General features: G+C 37.3%; 1 protein-coding gene and 2 pseudogenes across 1 annotated transcript; all 3 read left to right on the top strand.

The window, feature by feature from the left end:
* Nucleotides 1–131: 131 nt before the first annotated feature.
* On the top strand, nucleotides 132–4,682 carry LOC149274350 (keratin-3, type I cytoskeletal 51 kDa-like). The gene is made up of 9 exons (XM_089505592.1): nucleotides 132–557; nucleotides 1,970–2,052; nucleotides 2,724–2,880; nucleotides 3,024–3,185; nucleotides 3,292–3,417; nucleotides 3,693–3,907; nucleotides 4,069–4,100; nucleotides 4,504–4,506; nucleotides 4,582–4,682. The coding sequence occupies exons 1-9, from the start codon at nucleotides 375–377 to the stop codon at nucleotides 4,680–4,682; spliced, it is 1,062 nt and encodes a 353-aa protein (XP_089361718.1). The 5' UTR covers nucleotides 132–374.
* Nucleotides 4,683–8,039: 3,357 nt separating this feature from the next.
* On the top strand, nucleotides 8,040–12,601 carry LOC149274349 (keratin, type I cytoskeletal 42-like; annotated as a pseudogene).
* A 3,099-nt stretch (nucleotides 12,602–15,700) lies between these two features.
* Nucleotides 15,701–18,131, top strand: LOC149274348 (keratin, type I cytoskeletal 12-like; annotated as a pseudogene).
* The last annotated feature ends 823 nt before the right edge of the window (nucleotides 18,132–18,954 follow it).

The raw sequence follows: 18,954 nt of genomic DNA, 5'->3' as shown, positions 1-18,954 counted from the left end.
CCCCTGTTATCATATATATAAAGGATACAGTTTTTAGAAGTTACAATTTCACAGGGTCTGCTTTTATACATCAAGAAAGTGGCCATTGTTGCTTGAATATGGCTCAAACCTATAGATCCGGCTCCTTCTCTGGTGGACATGGTGGCAGTGGAAATATCGGTGGCTTTGGCCAGTGTAGTGTAGGAGGTGGCGGTTATTCTGGTGGTATCGGAGGTGGTGGTATTGGAGGTGGTTCTGGCTTTGGTGTAGGAACAGGATTTGGTGGTGGAGGCTATGGTGGTGGAGGCTATGGTGGGGGTGCTGGTTTTGGTGGAGGTGGGTTTGGAGCTGGCGGAGGTGGCGACAGCGTCTTTTCTGGCAATGAGAAGCAAACAATGCAGAATCTCAACGATCGTCTGGCCGCCTACCTGGATAAAGTCCGTGCATTGGAGGAGGCAAATGCTGAACTTGAACGTAAGATTAAGGAATGGTACGAAAAGAATCGTTCCGGAAGTGAAACAGGTGAAAAAAGGGACTACAGCAAATACTATAAAATAATTGAGGAACTAAAAGCTCAAGTAAGTAAAATAAAATGTATGTGCAGTCAACCAACAGTTTATGAATTTACTATAAGATTTTCTGTGCTCAATTTATAATGTGTGATGTCAGATGGTTTGCATTGCATTAAAAAATGTCAAATAAAAAATCTGAGAAAAGGTAAAATTATATATTTTCATTAATTGTTTGCTGCGTTTTTTAATTTTGAAAGGAAACGTGAAATTAATTTATGAATTACAGATACATTCTAAGTGAATCATAATAATTTTGCAGATTAGGGATTAGGGAATTGTTTCAATTCCCATGGATTGTTACTATAGGATTAGAATGTATACGAACAAAATATACTTCATTATGATATTAATTAAATCAAAATGAATTGCAATGTAAATTATGGCAGATGTAAGGTTGTTATTGTCATATACATGTAAAAAAAAAACCAACTGTACATATGGGTGGTCTTTGACTTGGGTTTGGCTTTGTGCAAAAAGCTATACAAGCTATACCTTTTCCATACAAGTGAGATAGGCACTTGTTTCCAAAAAATATAATTTTCATTTTTGTTTTTTTATGGTTAATTTGTATTGTAATATGTAATATAAAACATGAAATATATAGATATATAATGGTTAAATATTTGAATTGTGCAATGTTCTAGTATTGGGTTAGCAGGAACGAGTTATAACATCATGTCATACATTTTTGGGACATATGTGATTTTTTAATTGATAGAAATGAATTGTGAAATATATTAATATTTTAATATTATACTTTCCGTATAATCCCATTCTTTTGATTTTCTTGATGTCCTTCCCTGGAGCCTTTATCTCTTTAGTTTAATATTTGTTTATGTTTTAAGGAGACTTTTTCTTTTGGCTCAGTAGGCTTCCTAAACACTAAGAGGGGCGAACCTAACCTGAGCTCCTCTTGCGAGAAGTTGTCTCAGTCCTCAGAGTTGTCTCATTATAAAGAAACTAATGAGTTGAAATTGCCAACATCACCATGTTGAAACATTGGCTTTAGTAAATATGTCTCAGGGGCTACTACTATATTGAGCCAAACCAGAGGTAGGCTAGCCATGCGAGTGTATTGACCGGAACGGGATGTGGGTGAAACTGGTTGGACAGTGGGCCGAGCCAAACCTTTTGCCCCTGCCAAAATCTAAACTGGAGGCTCGTCAACCAGCTGTCATACCCGGAGCCTCCAGGGCAGTACCTAGGAGAGTTCCCAGACATTGTGTTACGTGCCTATTCAGTTGGGTGACATCAGGTGTCCCAAATCTGGATAAGCCCAGCACCAGTGGAGATCATTGCTGAGGGTAAGTTCGTGAGGCTGACAAAAATTGGAAATAGGTAGCACAAGTAACATTAAGACGCAGACCCGAGTATCCATTTTTTTATACATTCCTATTATAACACTCTACTTTTTGCAGATTCTTGCAGCAACCATTCAAAATGCAGGCATATTGTTGCAGATTGACAATGCCAGGCTCGCTGCTGATGATTTCAAGCTTAAGTAAGTAAATCAGTGTATTCACTGACATGTTGATATTAAAAGGTTTTAAGCTAAAACCAGGATTAAACACGCGTGATAAAAATATGATGAGATACGTATATAACAATAGCAGAAGATGTGGATGTCGTAAACAGAGGATCAAAGAAGGTTAGAAAAGCCATTTGGATCATACAAGGATCTATGTGCAGCCAACGACAGATGAAATCTCTGTCCCGCTTATTTTTCATTGGCTGTAGAATACAAAAGGTATGATTTATAATAAAAACACACAATGACACAGACCAAAGACGTTCCTGAACATAGCTCTAGGGGCATTCTTGGACAACTAGTAGCAGCTTAATAGAAGCCCTGTCCATTCTACCTGCTTTTGCTTATTCTGTTTTTCTGCAACTCGTTAAAATTGTCATTTTTGATGTCGATATGATAAAATAAAAGATAACATTTTATTATTTTTTTTATCTAAGGTGTGACATATATATATATATATATATATATATATATATATACATATATACACGTTCATAGTGGCTTTCAATGCTATCTTGTGGTCCAAAGCAACCTCAGCTTCAGTAACAGTATCTATTCTAATCCTTTTATTTTATTTCTATACAAATCTCTATCCGTCCATTGACCATTGAATAATCATTCTCCTTAATCTATGTTATTAACAGGTATGAGAATGAGTTGGCCCTGCGCCACAATGTGGAGGCTGACACTAATGGCCTGCGTCGGGTCCTGGATGAGCTGACTCTTGCAAAGTCTGACCTGGAATCCCAGTTTGAGAGTCTTACTGAAGAACTGGCTTACCTGAAGAAGAACCACGAGGATGTAAGACTTACTATTACGCAACCACATAAATGCCTATTAAAACTTTTTTTCAACCTGCTGTTTATTTGGCTATTACATATATTTCAATTAAATATGCTTTATATACTATAATGACAAATACACTAATGTATTTAATTATCTAGGAGGTTAAACGTGGACAAGGAACGGCGGTCGGGGAGGTCAACGTTGAAATGAATGCAGCACCGGGTATAGATCTGACCAAACTTCTAAATGACATGAGAGCCCAATACGAGGCCCTGGCTGAACAGAACCGCAAGGATGCTGAAGACAGATTCAACCAAATGGTAATAAGCTGTAGACTATTTACCCACTGGACTCATTAGTGTGGGTTCAGGCTCCTTCATGAAAGCTAAGACAGTGGATTTATTTATTTATTTATTTTTCCCCCAGAGTAACGAATTAAAAAAAGAAATATCAGTAGGAGCAGAACAGGTTCAATCAAGCAAGAGTGAAATTTCTGATCTTAAGAGAATCCTTCAAGCCTTGGAGATTGAGCTCCAGTCACAGCTTGCCATGGTATAGTATGGGGAGGAGAAACACAATTGTATCAAATATACTCTACTTTGAAATGTAGGGAAAAATCTTACAGTATGTACATTTGTTTATGGGTTTGAGATGCCTGATCAGTTTAGTTCACATTTGGTCCGGGAGAACCAATCCATAAGCCAAGATATGAATGCATCAGCAGATTGTTAGCTTGGATACATATCTTCTATGTTCCACAGCAGATGCCGCTCAGACCTAGACGTTCGGGTAACTCATTTCAGCTTCACTCATATGTCTTCTCATAGAAAAATGCTCTGGAGGAATCACTAGCAGAGACAGAAGGCCGTTACTGTGTCCAGCTTGCAAAGATACAAGCTCAAATCGCTAGTGTAGAGGAGCAGCTGGCCAACATTCGAGGAGACTTGGAGTGTCAGCGTGCCGAGTACGAACAGCTGCTGGACGTGAAGACCCGGCTGGAGAAAGAGATTGAGACGTACCGCAAGCTCCTGGAGGGCGAAGGGTGAGAACTTGGTTAAATCACACTAAACAGATGCAAATACGGTATAAGCTCTGGATGGTTGTTAGATCTTGGCAAGCTTTCCATTTAAAACTAAAGACCCTGAGAAACACCATTTCAAATGATGGATTTTTGGCCCATTGTTTATATTTTGAATATTTGTTTATTGAATCATATGACACTAAAGTAATAATTAGCAGACAAGTTATTAATAAATTATTAATGGGATTTTACTTACTGCAGGGGGACTGGACAAGACAGCGGACAAAAAGGTAGGTCAGGATCTGACTCAGGATCCAGCAAAGGTATTTCCAGAGTAATAATTAAATCTGCGACAGGTCAACATTAGAATACTTCAAGACATCAAAAATCCAGGCAAATATCTAGAGGCAGGCTGGCTTTGGACTGCAGGGTGGGTAAAGAGAAGGGCAGCAGAATATATCCCTCCATTAAGCTATTTCTCCACTATTATTACATTTTGATCAATGTTGACCGGCTCAGGGTGGGATGAGGATAAGGGAAAGAAGTAGGAAAGATCATGTTGGAACCAGCAGATCTTGCAATGGATCACGCTAAATGACACAAAGCACTTACCGTAGGGAGTTTCAAGTAAATATAGCGAGGCCAAAAGCCGTGACGGAGTCTAGCTTTTTAACCACTGATATCATTTTTTTAAGGTCCTCATAAAACAATCAAAGTGAAAAGAATTTATGAAGAACTTGTGGATGGAAAAGTTATGTCAACCAAGGTGGTAGAAGTGGATGAGAAGGTGGCATAAGAGACGGGATGTCCAGCTTTTTAAGGAAAGACCTTTTCTGCTCAAAATGAAGAACTGTTGGCTCTGTGAACAATATTACTTATTTTATACGGGGCTGGGTTTCAACTCATTGTGACCACAAGAGGTGTATATTGTAAATAACTTGCATTCTTACTCCTACATCAACAGAGCAGTCTACAAGTGTCCATACATTACTCCGTGATCACATTGGGTCTGCTTATTGGCGTTTTTTCTTCATTTCTTTGTATGATTTCCACAATAAACACTTTTCTGATGCAATATGCATGGAGTCCGATTAATAAGCTGAAACCTTCTTGCTAGAACCATAAACGTTGAACACAAGACGTCCAAACAAGGAGCCCAAACCGTTTGGCATTCTGTAGATGCATAGATGTATATTTTGCGTAGGAAGCAATCCATATCAATAACAGTTTCCGATTAATAAAGTCAATGACAGCATTTTAGCCCATAGTACCCTGCCATCTGTGTCCATACTGAGAAGGCCATTGAATGGCTACATCCAAGCACACAATCTTTCCAAATGGACCAAGGGTAGGAAGCTACGTTCTTTGACAAAATGCCCCATAAGCAACAATTGCTTCTATATAAGCCTTGGATACCGATGGACACTTTTGCCTACCTGAGATAAGGACCAGTAACTTCATGAGTCAGTTTTCACAGTATGACCATAGCCGGTGTCATGCTATAATATCAATTTAACTATCGCAGAAGATTCTTTAAGCAAGACGTCTTATTTACTATGCTGTGCTTTCAGTAAGTGAAACATTTTAATTACTGTTTTTATTCCTGTTCCAAGAGAGATATAATTATTAACAAAATGGCTCCAGTCCTAGTCCACCATGTTTCCATTAGGATATGGTATGTTAATAAGAGCAGCTCTGGCTAGAAAACCTCAAATCATAAATAATAAAGATTGTAAATCTGATTGAATTATCTTAATATTTACCCTAGTACCTAGGCTAGCATGCTATAATTAATTAAATCTTTGATAACGAAGCCAGGCGCAGAATTTATGCCAAGACACTATACATGCCTCACTGCTTGTAAAGTATTTGTGATTGAAGGATTTCCCTGCTGCTTATAAAAAAAAAATCTAATAAAAATCCAATAAAAACACATCATTCATTCCTCTTACAATTAAAGGCTTTAACCACTCTCACAGACCCACCCTCGACGTCCCATGGCACAAAGACTTTTTTGTCGAGTTAGACAGACAATGTATTTTTGCTCACTGAACGATCTGCTTATTTTCCAGTGGCGAATGTATTATTACAAGAGAACTAAAGAAGCTTTATCGGAATATAAAACATTTAAAAACTTTATTATTTTATCTCTTTAGGCATGTTGGTAGAACAAACAAATAAAAACTGCATAATTACACCCTTTGAACAACTGATATCCAAGCCTCATGCAGTTGTGTAAAGTCATAGTGAGAAACAGTATAAAGTGGTCAAATTAAGTTTGTTATTACTATTTTTATTAATTATCTATTGATTTGTATAGAGCTACCAATCTCAAGCCTATGGGGAACTCTAGCACGTCATGGGGTTTAATAAGCTTAAGAAGTAATCAACGATCATTTCCTTCACTCAGCCAGTGCTACTGAAATGCCTTCATATCGAGGCAACGCTCCCCCAAAAAATAGGGGGCACTGTGTGATTGCTCTCTGGATCTATTACAAGCACCAGAGTGCAGAATGCCTCTCACAAGATGTCTTTTCAGATTCTTCTGAGAACGCTGAGCTCCCCTGCAGGTTAATCACAGGTACTGCGATCAACAATTTAAGGAAACAGCCTATAAAATCTAAAATATATAAAAATAAGAAAATTAAAATGTAAAAATAGTTAAAAATAAATGAAAAATGTAATAATATTTAAAAATAAAAAAGACTAATTATCGCTATAACTTGAATATAAGAAGGAAAAAGCATTGGGATTTCTAGACTCAGGACAAATATTACAATCTACTTAGCAGGTTTATTTTATAGCTTTTGTTTTACTTTGTATCACATACGAGTCTCAGATGAGGTTAATATGTGGGCATGTATCATGCCAAAAGATAACGTAATTTAGCCTTATTTAGCCTTCTTGAGATCATTCTTGAAGGTTTACACCTTCTGATCCCCGTGTTTATTAACATCTTGGTAAAGGGTTGTCATGCAATTTATAGAAAGGGCAAATGCTGGCATCTTGGCTAATGCCATCTTTTCCTCTAATGATGACGTCACTCACCTGGCATCTGCACAGACGCTAGTTCTTCTAACACCGTCAATCAACACCTTACTAAAACAAAAACGCTACCTATAATTTTCTGCTGTTTTATAGCAAAGTGCCTTTTTTAATTGTAAAAGGTTATCTCAGGTTCGTAAAAAGTACGATCAGCTTGTTAAAAATGTTAGGCAAGAACTACCTTGGTTCTGTTGCCAAAACACTTGATATTATTATCCTTTTCATGAAGAATTATATAACGATATTTAAGAGGAAAGTATACTCCACCTGTCTCCCAACTTAAAATCAGAACTTAACTATTAAAATTGTGAACAGTTGGCAAACTTTTCGAACTTAAGTTATAATGGAACTCAACCCATGGAACACCTCCTTAGTTTAGTATATAATGCAGAAAAGTTTCCATTATATTTGACATTCTTCTCTAGGGTGAACACTTATACACTTCTTAGAGGTTATTCCTCGGCCGGACGCCATGTCATTTAAAGGCACAAGCAGACGAGAGTCTGATGGGAATGCTAGCTACACAAGATCATCGAGATATAATGATAGCTCTATACAAGAAATAGCAACAAGAAGATCGAGTGTGGTCGATGATTATATGACAGGTTTAAGGCATAATTCTAAAAGAGGTTCTGGCGCAGAAGAAGCATCCAGTGTGTACTTTGGTGAAGATTCAGGTTCATCTTCTGGAGGAATGTCTACACAGACTTTTGGCAAAACCTCTAGTTCCACCTATAGAGGAAGTGCTGGAGGTCACAGAGGAACTTCTGGAGGTATTTCAGGAAGTGGGTATTTTTTTAGTTCAAATGATATTCAAGGGAGTAGTGTAGGAGGAAGTTCTACGCGTGCCTCATTTGGGGGTTATTTTGGTGACAACTTAGTTGGTGGTCAAAGAGAAAGCTCTGGGGGTAGTTCTGGTGGTGTTTCTGGAGGGGACTATTCTAGTTTTGGTTCTGTAGCGGATCAAGTAAGTGATTTAGGAATGTCCAGTGGAGCTTCAGGTGGTAGATATTCTAGAGGACATTTACCTAGAGGACAAAGTGTGAGTTTTGGTGATAATTTTGCTGGTGTCTCATCAAGTAAGTTTTATAGTGAAAGTCTTTATGGAGGACAATATGGGGGGTTAGGAGCTAGTTACAGTGGTTCATCACTAGGTGGATTTTCTACAGGTGGACAAAGAGGAGGTTTTGGAGGAAGCTATAGCAAAACCATGGGTGGGTTTTCGAGAAGTTATGGGGGAAGTGACACTCTTCTCCAAGGTGGAGAGAAAGAAACAATGCAGAACCTTAATAACCGCCTAGCCAACTATCTGGACCAGGTACGGTCTTTGGAAGAGGCGAATTCAAAACTAGAAGTAAAAATCAAGCAATGGTATGATACAAACAAACCAGAGAAGACTGACTATAGCAACTATTACAAAATTATTGGAGAACTGAAAGACAAGGTAAGAAATATTTAATGCATCTACAAATGACAAGAAATGCTTTCTTCTACTAAGTTTCCAAAACAAAAATATTTTAATGTTGTGTTGCATTACAGTACAGCGACAACAATCTGGATTTATCAAATTTTGTTCCAATACACTTTGTTTATCTACGGACCTGCAGGCAGCCATTGTGAGTCATGTGACATTTTGGGTGCCTTTCTCTGCCCAATGGCTCAGGCTTCCAGGTCTACTGTTAAGGACATTTACAAAATTCATAAAAAGAACACAAGACCAGGTTTTTGTGAATGCTAACTTATATTACTATATACAGCAAAAAAATTGTTCTTTTTTCATTAAATTTACTGAAGATATCCCCACGTTTTAGTGTCTTTAAACTTTCTATTTGGGTTTTGGATTCCAGGATTACGTATTTTGGCTTAATATAGTATTATTAAATGGGTATATAATGACCATTGTGTATTGGGCTTTTCATGTTCCATAGATAATCGTTGCCACTATGGACAATAGCAAGACAAACTTGCAGGTTGACAATGCCAGGCTAGCTGCCGATGATTTCCGAATAAAGTGAGTTGAAATATATATATATATATATGTGTGTGCTTATATATTAATTCCAAGTTGTAATTATTGTGTGTGATGAGTGGGAAATGTTGTGCTCTAAGAGAGAGAACAATCGAGCAGTAAGATGGTATTTGCGAAAGTTTAAATATACAGGGAACAACGATGCTGTAGGGTCCACAACCACACAAGGGAAGTATATACAAATGGTTATTCGTTCAAATCTAGACCGTCCAAGGTAGTAACAGCCAGTTGTCAAAATATATTTTAGTTGGACTAACGCAAAAGCATAGCCCGGAACAGGGTCCTTACGGTAAAGTAAGAAAGTTGTTGCTTTCCAAAATCCTAAATATCTTGATAGACTTTAACAAAGAAAATTATATCCCAGTTTTTTCCATTATCAAAAGTGAACGTCATCTGTTTTTTTTCTACAAGGTATGAGACTGAACTGAGCATGCGTCAGAGTGTTGACTCGGACATAAATGGATTACGTAAAATGCTAGACGACTTAACACTGGATAAGGCTAGTCTAGAAGCTCAGCTTGAAAGCCTTAGAGAAGAATTAGCTTATTTGAAGAAAAATCACGAAGAGGTATGTACATTCTATATGGGAACATATAAATATATATATATATAGTGACACTGTACAGACACTGTGTACTTTTTTTGTACTTATTCTATGCATGAACGATGTGTGAATTGTGTGTATGGGTTCCTGGGTTTAAGAATTTAGAGAGCAGTGTTGCAACATACTGGACGTCCATCACAGATTTTCAAAGCCCAGGACTTTGATGAAGCCTACAAGAAGAGAGGCCCAGAAGACTAACCCTGTCCCATGTGTGGCACTGCCTGGACCTGTGTATTTTGTCTGGGGAGACTTCCAGAGCCTGGCTCAGTGAATAGTTGGGCTGGCCACCATGGGGCAGCAATGTATAAGCCAGACACGGCCTAAATTGGGAGCTAGGCCTTTATTTTATGGTGTTGCTTTGAGTTGTTTGATTTGTACAATTGTAAATAAAACACGCAGTTTGCATGCCATAGAGGGCTATTCCAGTACTCATGGCATTTGCTCTTTTCTGGTATTAAGGAGATGAAGTGCTTGCAAAAAACCACTGGTGATGTGACCGTCCAGATGGAAGCTGCTCCGGCTACAAATATCCTGAATATTTTGAATGAAATGAGAGCCCAGTATGAAGAGTTGGCTGAACAGAACCGTGAAAAAGCGGAAGAGGAATATAACCAAAAGGTGACAAAGTTGCTATGTTGTGTTAGAGAGCAGGCCTGGGCTGGCCCAATGGCATTCCATAGGATTTACCAATACTTCAACAACAGATCAAGTCCAGTATGGCGGCCACTAATTAGGCCTGGTCTACTGGTTCTACTGTGTATATTCTTAATTTTGATGTTATTTTATAAATATTTACAGATCAATGAACTGAACAGCGAAATAACACGTCACAGTGAACAGATTCAGCTGAGCAAAAATGAGGTCACAGAACTGAGACGTACCATGCAGACCATGGAAATAGACCTACAGGCTCAGATTGCAATGGTAAGGGCTCTCTGTAGCTTATATACATATACACAGGTTTTATACATTGTAGATTATTATTATATGGGTAGACTAGATGAGAAGAATGGTTCTTATCAACCGTCAAAGTCTATGTTTCTACATATAATTTATATGCCTATACTAGAAAAATCAGTCAGTTGAGATGTATTATGGGAATAGTAGTTTAAACAGGCTATATCTGCCAGCATCACCTTCTAGTTGAGATTGCTTGCAAACACATACTTGCTAACAGTCCCGAATTTCCAGGGACAGTCCGGTCCTGTCCCGTCAAATAAGGTCTATCCTGGCATTACACTGTGCTCAGGTTGCATTGGGTTTTAACTATGTATGTCTAGACACACACAGCCTAAACCCTTGTAAATGAGCTCCAAACTACCCAGTACAGATACTGGGTAGCCTAGAACTCAATGCTGCAGGGTCACTCAGAATGAGGATGATCCAGGAAGGTAATGTAGGTGAGTATGGCTAATATAAAAGAAAACATACCTGCAATGCCCCACCCTATCAGACCAATACCCTGTTCAAATAGACTTGAATATGGGATTAAAAAAAATAGTGAATAAAAAAAAAAAGAAAAAGGTAATCACCAGTCATAAAAAAAGCTTAAAAAGCCACATTGTCATTGTGTTCCTGTATTAAAACCTCAGCAGTCAGTTAACCAAAACATTACTATCTCTAATACGAGAATACAATAATTACTACATTGTAACGCTCTAATTACACTGTGCCAGTATTTATCCATACAGGCTTCATGAGCTTAAAAAGCCCCCTTAATATTTCTTAGTTTTTTTAGAAGGTTTAAATAAGTATATAGATCTAAGTAGGTCTGATTTATTATGGCATTGCCCAGGAAAAATAAATCATTCAAATTTCTTTCTAATTTTTCACCTAGAAAAATTCCCTGGAAAACACTCTAGCAGAAACAGAGGGCAGATACTGTTCCCAGCTGGCTCAGATCCAGGGTTTGATAAGCAACTTAGAGGAGCAGCTCTCTCAGGTCCGCTGCGACATGGAACGCCAGTCTTCCGAGTATAAAATACTCTTGGATATTAAGACCAGGCTGGAGAATGAGATTGAGATGTATCGTCGTCTTTTGGAAGGAGAAGGGTAAGAAAAAAAGCAGGGCTTGTATATTATATTTTAGGCAGAAGCCATCCTATATGAGTATACCATAAAGGCATTTTTATTCTTGGCGTCAAATATTCTTTAGAAAATAAGACTTGTGCTTTGAATCTTCAATTTGGCTCATTTTACATTCCAAACAGCTACAAATATCTGGTTGGCTACTTTTTTCTGAAGACATAGAGTGCAACTTTTTATTAGGAGTATGATCTACTTAGGTGTGGTTGGCCACAAGTAATTCAACTATTTGTTCATTCATTTGGTGTGATTATGAGAAGTAGAGATAATAAAGAAAAAAACTTTCCAACCAGAACACTCTTTAGTGTGCCCTAGAAAAAATACCAAAATTGGTAAATACTATTATTTTTTTTGGCAGTTTTTCTAAATACAGTGAATGGTCATCAAGAAAGGAAGAACCAGAGCTGGCTCCAGGTACAGTCTTTGATTGTAATTTCCAAAATACCATGAAGGGACATTTAGTCTACATGGAGCACATTTATTTTTGGCATTTTAAGACTATTTTACATAAAAGTTACCAATCTAATTAACGTATATTATTAAGCTTTTCAATACCAGAACTGGGTGCAATAGCAGTGAAACAGTCGATGATATCAGTGAGGCCAGCTACTTTTTGTAACTTTGTTAAATTACAGATGTCGGTGGGACTTCAAAATTTTTTGATTGCTAGCAACTGATTGGCCACAGAACTATTTAGCTTTGGACCAATTAATGACCTAGACACACTCTTCTTGGGCAGCATATATCTATATAGGCGAACCTGAACTGTATCAGTTCTAGAGGTTAAAGAAAACAACAACAAAAATAATAAATATAAAATACTGTTAATGTTTATTTTTCATTTCTAATTTCAGAGAAAAGGAAAAGCAGGCATGTCACTACAATTATTGAGGACCGAGTCAATGGCAAGGTCGTCTCAACAAAAGTGGACAAGATAGAGCAGAAGATGTGAAAGAACATCATGAATAATCATCATCCTTAACGCTGGAGACACTTTACATATAACTATCTTTCCATTAGGGTTGCATTCATCATTTGGCAGTAGGCAGGTGCCGTGTAGCATTTGGGAGATCCTGAACACCATAATTTTCATCTAAAATGTGAGACTATGAGACTGAAGGGAGAGTTTGACCTCATTATCCATTATGAAAACCAGATCCCAGTGAATTTATTCTCCAGGAAGACCTTAATGACCCGAGCGAGATTTCTTCCTAGTCTCCTAAAATTAAGAAATTATACATTGAACGTCAGCCCTTCTTGTTAGAGAGACCTCCCAATGGTGTCCCTTCAAAATGAATAACGAAGTGTAAGAGTTAGAACCACGAGATTAAAATCATACCCCGTCTTCAACAAATCAGGATTTGTATCCATGGCCTCATCAGCACAAATGCAACATACAATCTCTTGTCAGTGACTCAAAAAGAACATAAAATGTTAAGAATATGGACAGAGTGTTGTCTGCATATTTTGAGTGTGGGAAAAAGTGGGTGATATGGGAATTCAGATCTAGCTTTCTGTAATATCCCTTAACATTTGCTTTCTTGGCAACTGCCAAAACTGCCTTATGGGGAACATAACCCATATTTATAAAAAAATATATTTTATAAATACAGAGAGAAAAGGGCAAAAACTTTTGCAAATCACGCTTCGACTTCTGTTAACTTTAATCTACAGTCTTACATCACAATCATTTAACGTTCATTAGTGGAAACCCAGCAAGTACTAAGCAACAGCCTTGTGTTTGTCTTTTCTTTCTATTTTAGTCAATAAACATTATCAGTGCAATTAAAAAACAGTGTTTCATTCGTTTTAAAGGTAATATAAGAAAATGCCTTAAGACGGTTAAATACTCGCTGTTTGATCAGATTTTGCAATACCCCTGATGTCCAGTAGGAGGCAGGCATAAACATACATGCAACACTACTTCTATACACAATCATGTTGAAAATTTTTTTATCATTTTAAGATTAAGTGTTATCCTCCTGAGTGATGAAATACTAAAATATCTAGGAAGGACGCTGGTGTGGCAACTAGAATGGTTTCTGGATTAATCACTTATACGATCATATTCCTCCATTTACAGACATTAATTCTAGACTCCAACTGCTATCTCTGTAATTAAAATATGTTTGCACAACCTGGGAAATATTCCCTCAAGCATGTTCGGCGGGTAAGAGTAAGGTTTATAGACCTAAAAGCCACCATAATGGTAGAATATGAAGGTAAAATATTTATTTATTGCATTCTATAAATAAAATAATACTTTGTCCAGTAAATATTTAAAAGCTAAAGTTACGGTAGTGGGAGGGCATAGTTTTCACCTTGCCTAAATTCAATTGTCTATACCCAACTAAGTTTTTTTACTCCAACTCCTTACTCAACCCTCTTCCACCTGGATTCTTAAAAGTAATTTTAAATATTTAAACAAAGGTACATTCTCAGGCACTGCAAAGGCTTCACTCTATAGTGACGGTCATTAGCAAGTCTTATCACCACCTTCTCCCAGTGCCAAATTACACGTAGATCGGTATTTAATGGAAGTGCTTAGGTGTTCATAGACAATACAAAGTAGCTACAGCTACACATCCAAAGTCCTTCACATATCTGACTATTTGTAGTAATTGAGCTTGATCGGGAAATGGTCATCCAAGTTCTATTAGACATCCATAAAAGTCCGCATTGCTTGCTTACGCCAAAGAGGAAAGTAGCGTAAGGCATACCTTTCATTTCCAGTTAGTGGCTACGAGACTCCTTCATTAAACATTGCATTTACTGGAACACAAATACAATTAGTTGTGTTAAACTGATTACAACATTTTCTACTTGGATTCTAAAGCACCCACCCTGTCTAATCACATTGTGCGACAAACTTGGGCGCCTGCCATGTTCTTGTTAAGACAGGATGTACCGATGTCAAACATAAACAGTATAGTCTACTTAAAAATAATTACATTTAATATGAGGCTAATCACAGTATGCAAGCGTTCTAATGTCTTTAGCGATCTTACAGAGGATGTGCGGAACGATGGCAATCCTTGGGCCAAAGACACAAAGCACCTTGACAGGCAGTTATTTCACGGCCAGGAACCAAGGCTTTCCAGCCCCAAAATACAGAGAGATCCCCTATAAATTAGCCATATATATTTTATCATAAAACCAAATATATCGATTGTGGATATGGTGCCAATATGACATGTCAGATTCCGATTTGATTGTCTAAGACAAACAATAACACACTGGATTACCAGTGTGTCCAATCAGCATATAGCAGTCTTTCTGATGTTAAATGTTGGATGTTTTAGAAACCAATCCAATTTTTGCCCCCCCCCCCCAAAAAAATGGTTGGTCCTGCAAGGAAGAATTCCAATGTTTGATCTAAGCATCAATTATACTACACTAAAAAAATATATATATTTTTCATAACATTAAAATATTTAAGTGAAAAATGTATAGAAAAATAGACCACTCCCAGCCTTACAAAAAAAATCCTGGGATGGTATTCAAGTTTAGAGTAATGGATTTTGGCATCGTATACCTTTCTAGATAATATTAAAATAGTTTTTTTTATAATAATGATTACTTGTTGAAATGTTTTAGTTGATGATGCTTCAATTAAAGCTAAAATGGAAAGTATGATGATTTAGTGGAATGAGAACTGATTGAGACAACAACTTCCTCGTCTACCCAAAAAAAAAAGATTAAAGAAAAGAAAATAATACTTATCTATGCGCCACCCTTTTTTTAATGCCGTTGTAAAATGCACCCTCAGGGATTTCACTAATTAGGCCAAGTGGACACATTAAGGTTTTTAATTAACATTATTTCATAGAAATGCAGAGCCAAACTGTGTCTGGGAGGATCTAGTATGGTGAAACACCCACCTTTTTTCTTGTGTATAAATATTAATGTGTCTGGTTTTGAGGTACACACTTTTTTCGGCAACACTGCTCAAACAAGAGGTCTTACAGAGTTAATCATCGCCAAGAACATGTCTCTCCAAAAGAGATCTGGATATTCAAGAATGTCTGTTGGAAGTGGGGTCGGCTATGGCACAGCAAATTGTTCTTTCCTTGAAAACTCTGGAGGACCATATGGTGCTGGAACCTTGAGTGGTGGTGCAGCCGGTGGCTTTGGTGGTGCAGACTATTGCGGCTTTGGTGGTGGTGCAGCTTATGGTGGAGCTTACGGTTTTGGTACTGGAGGAGACGGCCTCCTGTCTGGAGGAGAAAAGGAAACCATGCAAAATCTCAACGATCGCTTGGCTGCATACCTGAACAAAGTCCGTTCCCTGGAAGAGGCCAACCACGAACTTGAATGTAAAATTCGAGATTGGTACGAAAAGCACAGCAAAGCATGTATGCCAGATCGTGACTACAGTAAATATTATCAAATTATTGAAGACCTGAAAAAGAAGGTAATTAATTATTCTAGGATTTTAATAATGCAATAATTTTAGAGAATAGTTTGCAAAATTGTTGAAGTGAATCGCATAAACATAAAATTATTATTATTATGTTATGGAATATTTGTCCTTAGAGCGCAAGACCTTGCAATAAAATTGGTATTAATTAAGGCACTTTGTAGATTTTCAGTACTACTGTGGAAAATGCTAGGATCATCCTCCAGATTGACAATGCTCGACTGGCTGCTGATGATTTCAAACTCAAGTGAGTTCCTTCTTTCCATTGCATTTTTTTTTTTGTTTTTTTTATATAAATGATAACCTCCTTGAGTAAATTACGTTTTTTTTTCTGTTTATTCCAGGTATGAGAATGAGCTTTGCCTCCGTCAAAGCGTAGAGGCTGATATCAATGGTCTACGTAGAGTATTGGATGAACTGAACTTGGCCAAGTGTGACCTCCAGTCACAGATTGAAAATTTGACTGAGGAGCTGGCATGTCTCAAGAAGAACCATGCAGAGGTACCGTTTTAAAGTATCTACCACATTATTGGTATCAAGGAATTCTTCATATTAAATATTATTGCAAGAGGCTAATACTTTGAGTTATTATATTGATCAGTGGGCTCCTTACCAAGAGTGTGATTTTTTTCCACTGTGTATTCTAACTTATTTTACAATTTCTTGCCAAATACTATCTGATTTGGATGAATCAGTACTTTTTCTTTATTCCAAGGAGTTAAAATGCTACCAAGGAGCCACTGGACAAATCAGCGTGGAAATGAAGGCAGCTCCAGGAATTGATCTGACCAAAGTGCTGAATGACATGAGAGAGGAGTATGAACAAATGGCCGAGAAGAACCGCAGAGAAGCAGAAGCAAGATTCCTTGAAGCGGTAAAATGATCCTACAGCCTAAGCTACGTTTTCGGGGTAGAGCTTTGTGAAAATAACTTTGTGCGTGTGTTTCAGAGTAATGCCCTCAAGCAGCAAATCTCATGCGGAGCTGAACAGGTCCAATCAAGCATAAATGAAATAACAGACTTGAGGCGTACGGTCCAGACGCTGGAAATTGAACTGCAAGCTGCTTTGGCTACGGTAGGTATACATTGTTAAGTCGAAAACTGGGGTGTAGTCAAATTTTCGAGTTCCATTAAAAAAAAATATTAAATTTCAGATAAGACACAAAGGCCAGGCAGCCTGATCGATAGATAGGTAGACCTACTGACCAATATTTCAGCACAAAAATGGCTGGCAAGTAAGAGGGAGATCCTTGCTTTGTTTTTTAAGTATCGTAACTGTGGTCCATTGAAATGTTTCCTCTGGCGACAGAAAAAATCACTGGAAAACTCTTTAGCTGAAACCGAAGGAAATTACTGTGTCCAGTTGTCACATCTCCAAGCCAAGATTAGCTCAGTAGAGCAACAGCTATGCGAGGTCCGGAATGACATGGAGCGACAGAGCTTGGAGTACGCACGGCTCTTGGACATTAAGACCAGACTTGAGCTAGAAATCGAGACATATCGTCGCCTGCTCGATGGAGAGGGAAGGTATGAAGTGTTCATTTCTTCTAAAAACAAGTAGAGCTCAGTATAAGAACCTATATATACAGACTCGGAAACCAAGTTATTTGCACCCAGAAATTAAACAAAAAATCAAACCGGTTTTTTATAATCCAATGTGTTTACCAATATGGAGTATAATATGTTATGTTATTTATATAACACATATTTATAATGTTTTTGACTCCACAATAGCAACAAATACCCATGAATTATTTGTTTTTTTTTTACAGCATAAAGACTCTGCCGGCACCATTTATAAAAGGTAAGCACATTATAGGCTTAGACATGGAAGATTTGAAAAAAAACATGCAATATTTCTGTCTGTAGTCACTATATTCCATCGACGTTTTATTTCTGGACATATTAGAGATGAATAGAGATAATATATTTTATTATATATTTTTCTCATTTTTTTTTTTTAGAGTCAGCCAAAAGCAGAAAGATTAAAACCATTGTTGAAGAAATCTGTGATGGGAAAGTAGTGTCACAACAAGTCAAGGAAACGGAAGAGAAGATGTAACAAAAAAAAGGAAATGTCGACCCTCTTCAAAGAAGACCGCCTTAAAATATCATCTTAAAAAAAGTATCTCCAAAAATATGAAACAAAAAAAAATGCTATGCTTTCTACTTTTCTACATCTATTAAGTCTTTGGTGATTTTGTTTACTGCAGGTTCCATTAAATAAATATTGATGCAAAGCTATAGTTTCATTATTTTGAAGAACTGGTTAACCCCAGCTCAGAAACGTTCCTGCCTTGATCTGCTACTTTTGTCCCTATAGTATAACAATAATAAAAGACAATGCCCCATTATGATTATGAACGGCAGAAATCGAAAAATTCCCAACTTATTTCAGTCTAACTTTGACGGACAGCCAATTATTATTTATCATCAAAATAATAAAATGAAAGAGTGAATAAAACAAATTTTGCCATATGGTCATCACGGTTACAATACCCATTTTCCCTAATCACTCTTGTAACACTTCTTTATACTCTTCAATACAATCACACTCTCCTGATGTTGTGGACTACATCTCCTATAATGCTCTTACGGTCATACTGCTGGCAAAGCATCAAGGGAAATGTAGTTCACAACATCTGGAGAGCCGAAGGTTACATTTAGAATATTGATTCTTATCTCACTTGACCTTACTCACAATTTGATTGAATCATTCTGTAACAAAAAAAGCATCACGCCATTAGGCTGTGGACGAAAATGAAGTCTATTCTGGTTCCTCAAGTCTAGTTTTCAGAAATGTTCTTCATGATGATCGAGATTCTATAAAATCTTCCCTCTGACTTCTCATTTGCATGTCATGAATGAGTAGTGTAAGCACAACT

This window comes from Sceloporus occidentalis, unplaced genomic scaffold, assembly GCF_023333645.1.
Source record: "Sceloporus occidentalis isolate IW3139 unplaced genomic scaffold, rSceOcc1.0.p SCAF_335, whole genome shotgun sequence".
Lineage (NCBI taxonomy): Eukaryota > Metazoa > Chordata > Lepidosauria > Squamata > Phrynosomatidae > Sceloporus > Sceloporus occidentalis.
The sequence above is the reverse complement of the archived record's forward strand: the minus strand, read 5'-3'. Positions and strand labels throughout refer to the sequence as shown.

Coding starts and splice junctions, on each gene's coding strand:
- LOC149274350 (XM_089505592.1), top strand. CDS start 375: ATGCAGAATCTCAACGATCGTCTGGCCGCCTACCTGGATAAAGTCCGT. Junction 558..1,969: donor TTGAGGAACTAAAAGCTCAA/GTAAGTAAAATA, acceptor TACTTTTTGCAG/ATTCTTGCAGCAACCATTCA. Junction 2,053..2,723: donor GCTGATGATTTCAAGCTTAA/GTAAGTAAATCA, acceptor TGTTATTAACAG/GTATGAGAATGAGTTGGCCC.